This window comes from Berghia stephanieae, chromosome 15 (assembly GCF_034508935.2).
Source record: "Berghia stephanieae isolate SIO BIC M18660-M18661 chromosome 15, UCSD_Bste_1.3, whole genome shotgun sequence".
Taxonomy (NCBI): domain Eukaryota; kingdom Metazoa; phylum Mollusca; class Gastropoda; order Nudibranchia; family Aeolidiidae; genus Berghia; species Berghia stephanieae.
In genome coordinates this window covers 1041767-1051766 of record NC_088374.1, presented here as the reverse complement: position 1 = coordinate 1051766, position 10000 = coordinate 1041767, and the positions used below count along the sequence as shown (strand labels likewise).

Here is a 10000-nt window from a genome sequence, read left to right as displayed (position 1 = left end):
TTCTTTGACTTGGGCAATAAGTGAGTTCGGATGTCAGACCTGTGTATATGTAAACGTCGGGTTTGATTTATTACTTCGTTTTAGTTGGGAGATAAATAGCGTTTTCAATAGAGAAAAACAAACTTGTATATATTTTATAAACGATCTTAACAAAAATTGATTTTTGTCAGCATTTCGTTGATTCCGATTATTCCAGTTTCAATAGCGTATTTAAAAATGTGGCCAGAAAAATCTTCCTTCTAATATCGATCGGTTCAAATGACCATCATAATGGCAGCAGAAGCTTCTTATGGTTCACACTATTATGTTATGACGATCGACCCAATCAGCAAAGTCCGGTCCGCATTCGTGCACCGTCGCGAACCCGCCTGGTAGCATCGTCACAACACACCTTTCGACTAGATGCTCTGCCGTTTCGGGTTCTTGCCCACAGCGTGGACATAAAGGACAGGAAGTTAGACACCACTGATGTAACGCACCGGCCGTTAGGCAGCTCCTCGACCGAAGCCGATTCGCAGCTACCCAGTGTCTCCTCTTACTGGTATCAAAGCCTGGCAACTTCTCACCAAGCTTAGAGGAGTGTAGGTCCCCGCCCCCACGAGGATTGAATTCATCCAAACCGACTTCCATCTCGTATGTGCAGCTCTGTCCGTAGTCAGGGATTCTGCGTACAAGGGTTGCCGGGACTTATTTCGGCTCGAAACGGGGCACCGTTCATTATGCGCATGAGAGGGGTATCCCCATTCCCTCTCTCTTTGATCTTACTTAGCCAGTTTCCCGTAATGGTCTCCCTCCGGACATCGGGGGGGCTGGATCGCTGCCATCACCGGGCCCCATTCTCTAGGGGTTGTTGCTAGCGTTCCCGACACTATGTGCATCGACTTGCGAAGTTTTACATCCACCTTCTCAACGTTTCTGCTTCTACCCCACACTGGAGCGCAATACTCCGCGGTGGAATAGCATAGTGCCAGGGCGGATGTTCTCAGGAGCGCTTGGCTAGCGCCCCAAGTCGATCCCGCCAGCTTCCTCAGAAGACTATTCCGCTTCTCTATCTTCCGGGCAACCCCTTCGAGATGAACCCGATAGGTAGGGCTGCGATCCAGCGTCACCCCTAGGTATTTTGGACGCGGCTCATATGGGAGTGGCTGGTCCCCGACTAGGACATTCAGTTTACGGGTGTGCCAACCACTGCATAAGTGGAATGCAGTGGCCACGGTTTTTGAAGTGTTCATCTTCAGGTACCACTTGTCAAAGTAGGATTTGAGTCTGGTGACGTCCTCGCTGAGTACGCTCTCGAGACGGGTCCACACTTTACTCTGAGTAACGAGTGCCCAGTCGTCTGCGTATCCCAGCCTCAGGGAGGAAGTGTTCGGCATATCGCTAATGTAAACGTTAAACAACATTGGCGCAAGTACCGACCCCTGAGGGACCCCATTCTTCAATTTCCTAACTTTGCTCGTGACGTCTCCCAGCGCGACGTGGAATTGCCTTTCCCCTAAGATCGAAGAGAACAACTTCAAGGTCTTTTTGCACCTTATGATTTTTGCAAGTTTGAGCATTAACCCATCGCACCAGACCGTATCGTACGCCGCTGATAGGTCTATAAACACAGCACCTGTTTGCTGTTTTCTCTCGAACCCGTGCTCAATATGCTCTGTAAGGGCATTGACCTGCTCCGTGGTGCACCTCCCTTCCCTGAAGCCTGCCTGCTCAGGTGGCAGGGCAGCGTCTAGGACCGGCCCCCATCGGTTTAATAGAACACGCTCCAACAGTTTGTAAAGACAGCTCAGCAGCGATATGGGTCTGTAACTGTCTGCCTCCTTCGCCGGCTTCCCTGGCTTCAGGATGGCAACTATCTTCGCATGCTTCCACACTTGTGGAAGCTTTCCGTTTGCAAGGATGTCAGACATTGCCTCTGCTAGCCAGGCCCGTGCCCTGGGGCCCAGATGCGTCACCATATCGGGATATACACCATCTATCCCAGCTGCTTTGCCGTTCTTCACTTCGCTAATGGCTGCACCCACTTCTCGGGGACTGAACGGGGCCGTCCAGTCCGACTCCTCCGCAGGTAGCGAGTCCAAAATCGTACGGTACGCCTTGCGGACACCGCGCTCAAAAGCCTGATTAGGGACCCGCTTGCTACGGTTCTTAATATTCTTGGCAATTGTGTCTGCCTCGCATTCCGGTGCAGCCTTCGCGAAATTCCGATCTGGGTCCAATTTCTTTATCAAACGCCAAGCGTGGCGGCTGGAGTGTGTAAAGTCGAGACTTTCCACGGTCTCCTGCCACCGTTGCTTCCTTCCCTCTGCCAGAGACTGGAGTAGTCTATCGGCTGTGTCCTGGGACTGGGTCTGCTGGTACTCTCGGTACAGCTCTTCCGACTCTGCTGTCCAGCAAGGGGTGTAGAATTTCCGTTTGCCCCGTGGAATAGAGCGTTGAGCGCTCTTAACCAGTAGCCTACTAAATCTGGTTATATTCTTGGACTTGGGAGGAATGGCAGGGCAGACCTGCTCGATATAGGAACTGAATTCCTCCCAGTCAGCCTTCCTGAAATTCCATCTGCAAAGTGGGAGAGACTGCACCCTCGGTATTGTCACCCCAGCTGTGACAAGAACCGGCCTGTGCTGGCTATGCGGAAAGTCCCCGAGGACTGTCCGCTTCACCTGCAACGGTTCACCGTTCGCGCCTTTCGTTACGAGGGTGAGGTCTGGAGTATACTCCTTCTTATGGCGGGTACCCCGGAAGGTACCCTTGGCTGTAGGATCGTACACTAGGTGTAGATCATTACAGTCCATCCATGAGCGGAGTTGTCTTCCTGCCTCATTGCAGTCTCGGTAGCCCCATTCGTGATGGTGGCTATTAAAGTCTCCCAGACAGATGGAAGGATGGCTGACCACCGGTACCGGTGGTGTAGTCCAAGTCGCTCTAGGTGGTTTGTATATATTATGCAAACACAGTCCACCTACTTCCACGGAAATTCGGTTCACCCCATTGCTGTCCGTTACGCTCTCAATGACCCTTACCTTCGATGGCTCTTTAGCGTAAACGCTAACCCCTCCTTTGAGCCTCGAGGTGTCCTCGCGTTGGACCACCGTATAGCCTGGGATCTGGAATCGGGAAGATTGCGCGCCTGAATAAAGGTGGGTCTCCTGTAAAAGGAGGATATCAACGCAATGAACGGCCAATAGCTTTGATAAAAGCTCATTTTTTGCCATACTCTGGCTCTCGACGTTCAGGGACAATATACGCGTCAGCTCGCCATCCCCGCCGTCGCATTTTCCAATCGGCAGGCCGCAAAATCGATTGATGCATGGGACGTTTGCTTTTTTCTCGGACGTGCCGACGACCCTGGAGACACGAACGCGGTATTATTTGGCTAGGCGGCAGACCGCTTCGCCATTGACGGGACTGGTTGGGACTCGACATAAGGACAATAGTGTGGCGCCCGGGATAGGGCTGCTATTCGGGCACCGGGTTTGGATCAAATTTAGTCACACACCGGGGCGAGCAGCTCATGTGGCTCGTTGGCTCGATACCCGGGATGGTCTCGTGACGGTCGACCGGGATTTACACCTTTGCCCTCCCGTGTGCCTCAAGCCCCCTCACCAACTGCAAGGTAAAGATCCACGAGGGGGATCATAATGGCAAAAACTCTTAAACCTGCGAATACAGAAGACTTTACAACGTCCCAGGTTTGAGAGTTTTGCCAAGGTGAATGTCATTTAAATCGACTTATATATGAACAACAATATTCGGGCCACATTTTTCAAAAAGGTTTTTTTTTTTTTTTTGTTTTTCTCCATATCGTGATTTTTATTTGTTCAAAATGCAAATTGCGTCTGAAATTATTTTTGTCAAAGTTGTCCTTACTTAAAAAATGGCCGCGTTGAGGGTTTACATACAATTGAAAATGACATTTAAAAACCTGACAACTGCCTTTGTCATATCCCGATCTCGTAGGCTGAATATCAAATTGCTTGATATCATTTACTTGATTAGTGTGATTAATAACAATCAAATAATGTAAATATTATTCGAATAAAATATTCGATATTATTGCAGATAATGTTATGGAAAAAAGGAAGTTACCCGAACAGAGCCTCAATCACATTATGTCGATGTAGGTAGCGGAAATAGGTAGAGGGAAGAGAGAGAGAGAAAGTAATATGGTGGAGGCTGTGCAGTCTAAATTTAGTGTTGTGAAACAAATATTATAAATAAAGCTTATATAATCATCAATGGACTTTGTGTTATATGTGTAGTCATATTGTTGTACATGAACTAAAGTTAATTCTCTTCATTCTGGTGCCGAAACCCGGGAGGACTTTTAGATTCTCAGTTTATTTAAAGTGTCAGTGCGACAAAAGAGTTTGTGTATAATCTTAATATGGCTACGCAGTCCCATTCACCGGACCGTGCAGTGTTGCAAAAACGACGTATAGCATCAAGAGGCTGGCTGACCAGAGCCATTGATAGATTAAAAACTTGCATTGAAGCAATTGATAAAGGTAAAGAAGACATAGAACAATGTATGAATGAAGTGGTAAAAAGATGTGATTCGCTTCATATAGTTCAAGAACAGTTTGAAATGACGTTGGATTCGAGTGAATTGATGGCTGACGTGGATGAAGCTGAAGAATATGTCAGCCAATCAAACGCCATTATTGCTGTGGCCCGGCGAAAACTCAATGAATTCACTACACCGATTCAGGGCCCAACCAGCTCCCTATCAAACTCATCATCGTTGGGGCTCTGCCAAGGTGGGACCACCCCACAACTTCCTAAAATAGAAATATCAAAATTCAGCGGCGACTTCGCAGAATGGCCTTCGTTTTGTGATAGATTTTCAGCGATAATTGACAAAACGACGTTACCAGAAGTTGCCAAGTTTAGCTACCTGCAGGCTTCTCTTGTTGGAGAAGCAAAAACGGCGATTGAGGGCCTTGCTCTTACTGACGAAAATTATAGAATTGCCATGGACATCTTAAAAGACCGTTTTGGACAAAAAGAACGCATCATTTTTGGACATGTGCAAAATTTGCTAACAGTCGATTTTCATAGTGCAAAAAACATAAAATCCTTATGGGCCGTCTTTACAAAACTTCAGATTAACATCAGAAGCCTCGAAAACATGGGCGTGGACGGCACACATTATGGACTGGTGCTCACACCGCTTATCGTCAGTCGCTTACCTCCGGACATCAGACTCATGTGGGCAAGGAAAAGTCACAAAAAGGAAGGAGATTTAGCGTTCCTTATGGACTTTCTACACAACGAAATCGAGAATCGTGAACGTTCACAGAGCTTTGTACCTGTACCTACATTACAGAATCATCGTGAATGCAAAGCAAATCCAAACTTTCGTTCTACCGCCTCAGCTCTTACGTTGTCATCAGGAAATGACTTTTTGTGTTCATTCTGTGGTGGAAAACATGGCAATAGCAAATGTAGGAAAGTTTTTACCATGAAGACAGAACATGTTAAGGATAAGATCAAAGAGAATAATCTTTGTTGGGTTTGCTTCACAAAGGGTCATGTTGCGAAACGGTGCTACTCAAAATGTAAAATTTGTGGCCATAAACACAATGAGAGGTTTTGTAGTAACGGGCAAATGAAAACAGAATCGGGCAATACAAATTTCAACTCCAGTTTTGCTCAAACTGAAAATCCCGAAAGTATCAATGTTGCCTTTTGTCGAAGCAAACTTACAAACAAAAACACTGTGTTACAAACAATGAAGATTAATATGAAGGGTGTCTCTTTGACAGTTTTGTTCGACAGTGGATCAGATAGAAGTTTCATCTCGAGCAGAGCTGTCAAAAGAATAAAACCTTCCTTTTATGGCAGAGAAAGCTTGAATGTGTCTGCCTTTGAGTCAGATAAACCTTCAGAAAAGGCATTGAGAAATGTTTATGCTGTGAGATTTGATTTGCCCTGTGAAGGGAAAGAAACCTTATTACTTACAGAGGTTAAGGTCATTTGCGCGGCAATGTTTCAGGCCGGCAATTCCCATGGATGTATTATCACACTTTCAGGAGTGTACATTCTCAGAAGATATCCATTGTGATAAAAACGTAAGCATTGATATCTTGATTGGTCAGGATTATTATTGGAAACTCATCAAGACAGATTCTTGCGTGTGTAGTCCTTCTGGGCTTGTTGCCCAAGAAACTGTCTTAGGACCATGGGTCCTCTCTGGTGCATATTCGAACCCGAGTAACAAAGCACTCGACTCCTGCAGACAACTGCTCTGCTTGACAGACATTCCACAATCTGACTTTAGAAAATTGTGGGATCTTGAATACTTAGAATGCTGTCATGATAAGAATGCACCATATGAATCTAAAGTTATGAAAGAGTTTGCAAAAAGGATTGAGTATGTAGACAATAGGTATCAAGTGGCTCTACCTTGGGTAGAATCAAAGAAGCCGCAATTGCAGTGCAATGCGTCTCAAGCTAGGCAGAGACTTGATAATCTTGAGAGAAAGTTATCAAGAGATAAAATACTGAAAAAGGGATATGATGATGTTTTTAGGAAAATGGAGGCAGACAGCATCATTGAGGAGGTGCCCTTGGATGAAGGTCAGAACATGAAAATTCAAAATTCTATTTGCCTCATAGACCAGTTGTTAAGATGTCCAGCCTTTCAACTAAGATACGCCCTGTATTTGATGCTTCTGCCTCCGGACCAAACACTATCTCTTTAAATGACTGTATGGAAACAGGCCCAAACCTGTTACCTCTGTTGAGCGATGTGCTCATGCGATTTCGAAGACATAAAGTAGCCTTATGCTCCGACATAGAGAAGGCTTTTCTCCAGATTAGTGTCAGACCAGAAGATCGCGATGTGCATCGGTTTTTCTGGCAGATTGACAACATAGTTCGCGATTATGCGCATAACAAGAGTCCCGTTTGGAAACAAAGCCAGTCCATTTCTCCTGAATGCCACCATTCGTCATCACCTGTCACAGTATCCAGCCACCAAGGCCATCAAAGAATTGTCTGAGAACATGTATTGCGATGATTGGCTCTCGGAGGCGACAGTGTGGACGAGGTTATAAATCTCATGTCTGAAGCTTCAAAAGTCATGAGTGAAGCTGGTATGAAGTTATGCAAATGGTCTTCCAATAATTCAGAAGTTGCAGAAAATATTCATAGACATTTCGAAGACAAAAGCTTAGAAAATGACTCTGTCAAAGTTCTCGGAAAGCGTTGGAGTCCAGTCGAAGACACTTTCACCTTTGATGAATCTTGGTTCCAGAGGATGTGTTAGTTACAAAACGGTTGATTTTGAGTTGCATAGCCAAGACATTTGATCCACTTGGGCTTATCTCCCCTATTATCATGTCTGTCAAAATATTGTTTCAAGAAGTGTGGAAGTTGGGACTTGATTGGGATGAGCAAGTTGAGGTCGAGTTGAGAAAAGATTTTTGGCATGGGCTGGAGATTTGCTTAGGTTGCGAGAGTTATCGATTCCAAGATGTTTTGTTTCTCTCACGTGGAAAGAGAAACAACCTGTGGAACTTCATTGTTTTTGTGATAGTTCTCTCAAGGGTTATGGTGCTGTGATCTATTTGAAAGTTCTTGAAGTTGATGGTTCAATCTCTATTTCTTTGTTGTGTCAAAGGCTAGAGTTAGTCCTTTAAAGCCTGTCACTCTTCCAAGACTGGAATTGCTAGGAGCCGTTGTTGGTGCTAAACTTCTCCGTCTGTTGTCAATAGTTTACAGCTCCCAGACAGTGTGAAGTACTTTTGTTGGACTGATTCGTCTGTGGTGCTGCAGTGGATCCGTAGTGAGCCGACTCGGTGGAAAATGTTTGTGTGCAACCGTGTAGCTCAAATACAAGAGCTTACTGCACCCGAGTCATGGCATCATTGTATAGGGAAAGAGAACCCAGCCGATTGTTTAACCAGAGGGTTGTCAGCTGAGGAAATTCTGAACAAACCGTTGTGGTTTCAAGGTCCACCGTGGCTCAAAGGTCCTAATAATGAAATGGACGAAGTCAATGAGGGTAGCCATGTGGTAAGTGAGGAATCAGCAACCACTAGTGTCACAGTGTGCGCAGCTAAAGCTGATTCAGTATTGGATTTTACACGGTGGGGAGATTTCTCTAAGTCTATTAGAATAATTGGTTGGATTTTCCGATTCATAAATAATTCAAGAAGAAGAAGAAATTTTATGGAAACGACACATCATAAGTTGTGTGTTGATGAACTTGAGTTTGCAAAATTGAAGTTGTTGTTGTACATACAAAGTTTACATTTCGCTGAAGAAATCGAGTGTCTTGAAAATAATAAGCAGGTTAAAAGAACGTCGGTCTTGTATAAAATGAATCCCTTTCTTGACAAACAAGGACTGTTGAAGATGAGAGGTCGGCTTCAATTTTCTGATCTTACCTTGAATGAAAAATTTCCTATCATTCTGCCAAAGTGTCATTTGACCTTGTTATTAGTGCGAAGAGAACACATAGCGTTAAAACATGCAGGAGTGTCACAAGTTATGGCATCTTTGAGAAATCAGTTTTGGATAATAGGTCTAAGGTCTCTGACAAAAAGGGTTAAGCGGAAGTGCGTTCGTTGTCAACGATTCGATTCTCAACAATGTTCACAATCAATTTCTCCCTTACCCCAGGAGCGCCTGGTTCGTGTCGATCCCTTTAGTATTACTGGTGTTGACTATAGATCCTTTATTCACTGTGGATGCTGTAGGGAAGAAATTCTATATCTTACTCTTTACGTGTTGTGTGGTTAGAGCAGTTCACATTGAACTTTGTGGAAGTTTGTCATTGAGTGATTTTCTACTCGCGTTCAGACGTTTTGTTGCGAGACGAGGAATGCCCTCTAAAATACTATCTGACAACGCGAAGACATTTCAAGCGGCGGCAAGACATACTGCTGATCGTTATACCGATGACGGTCCTAAGTGGTCATTTAACGCTCCTAGAGCTCCTTGGAGAGGTGGGGTTTGGGAAAGACGAGTGCGTTCAGTAAAGCAATCTTTAAAAAAGACAATTGGAAACCGGAGTTTGAGTAGAGTAGAGCTGGAAACTGTCTTGTTCGAAATAGAGTCTTGCATAAATGGCAGACCCCTCACTTATGTCTCTGATGACCCTGAGTGCAATGAGGCATTGTCACCTGCTCATTTTCTGCTTGGGCGTCATGATAGCCATAAGCCAGCGGTGGAAGCAACAGAGCCAATTGCTAGTGGAGCTATGGCAAGAGAAGCTTCGTTACAGATTAAAAGGCAATTAAATAAATTCTGGGATCTCTGGCACAAGGAGTACATTCGAAACCTGCCTCTTGTCAGGTCTTCACCTAAGGGTTCTCCGGTTAAGATAGGTTCTCTAGTTTTACTCAGAGAAGATAACAGTCCAAGGCTGCGATGGCCTTTAGCTCGAGTTGTTCGTCTTTTACCTGGGCGAGATGGTTGTGTCAGAACTATTGAGATCAGAACTGCTAATGGCAAGTTTGTACGACCAGTGCAGAGGGTCCATGCTCTCGAATTGGAAAATGAACAGTATCCTGTTGAAGAATATATTTCTTCACGTGATGATAAAGTTGATGAAAACTCAAAGCAAGACAGTGATAACAGATTGAAGCATTCACAAACATCTGTTACCACTAAATGTGGCGATGATAGGTCGCCGCAGAAAACTCAGTCTGTTGTTGTTTCGAGAGCTGGTCGCATTATTAAACCTCCAGCTCGTTTACAGATAAAATGAATTAGGTCTAAGATTGTTTAAATAAGGTTGACTGTATTTTAAGCATTTATCGTTTTCATTATCACATTTAATTTTGAAATGTTCGTATATTTTATTAATATTTTACTGTTAACAAGTATTATTACCATGTGTCTATCAGTAAACTTGCCAGAATATTTTACGAATTTTACGCCAAAGTGGCAACCCAGATTATTTAGACTTGAAAGTTATAAGGTACAGATAGTACATATATATGTTGATATTGTACACCATATGCATGCATTCTTTATAATGATAATA

General features: G+C 44.4%; 1 protein-coding gene across 1 annotated transcript; it reads left to right on the top strand.

The window, feature by feature from the left end:
- The first annotated feature begins 4387 nt into the window (after positions 1 to 4387).
- On the top strand, positions 4388 to 6707 carry LOC144960735 (uncharacterized). Its single transcript, XM_078894026.1, has 2 exons — positions 4388 to 5917; positions 6036 to 6707. Exons 1-2 carry the CDS (start codon positions 4388 to 4390, stop codon positions 6705 to 6707), a joined length of 2202 nt encoding a protein of 733 aa, XP_078750152.1.
- The last annotated feature ends 3293 nt before the right edge of the window (positions 6708 to 10000 follow it).

What these genes read in the sequence shown, in the direction of transcription:
- LOC144960735 (XM_078894026.1), top strand. Translation starts at nt 4,388, where the DNA reads ATGGCTACGCAGTCCCATTCACCGGACCGTGCAGTGTTGCAAAAACGA. An exon ending in CATTGAGAAATGTTTATGCT is followed by an intron (nt 5,918 to 6,035) that starts GTGAGATTTGAT and finishes TCACACTTTCAG; the next exon opens with GAGTGTACATTCTCAGAAGA.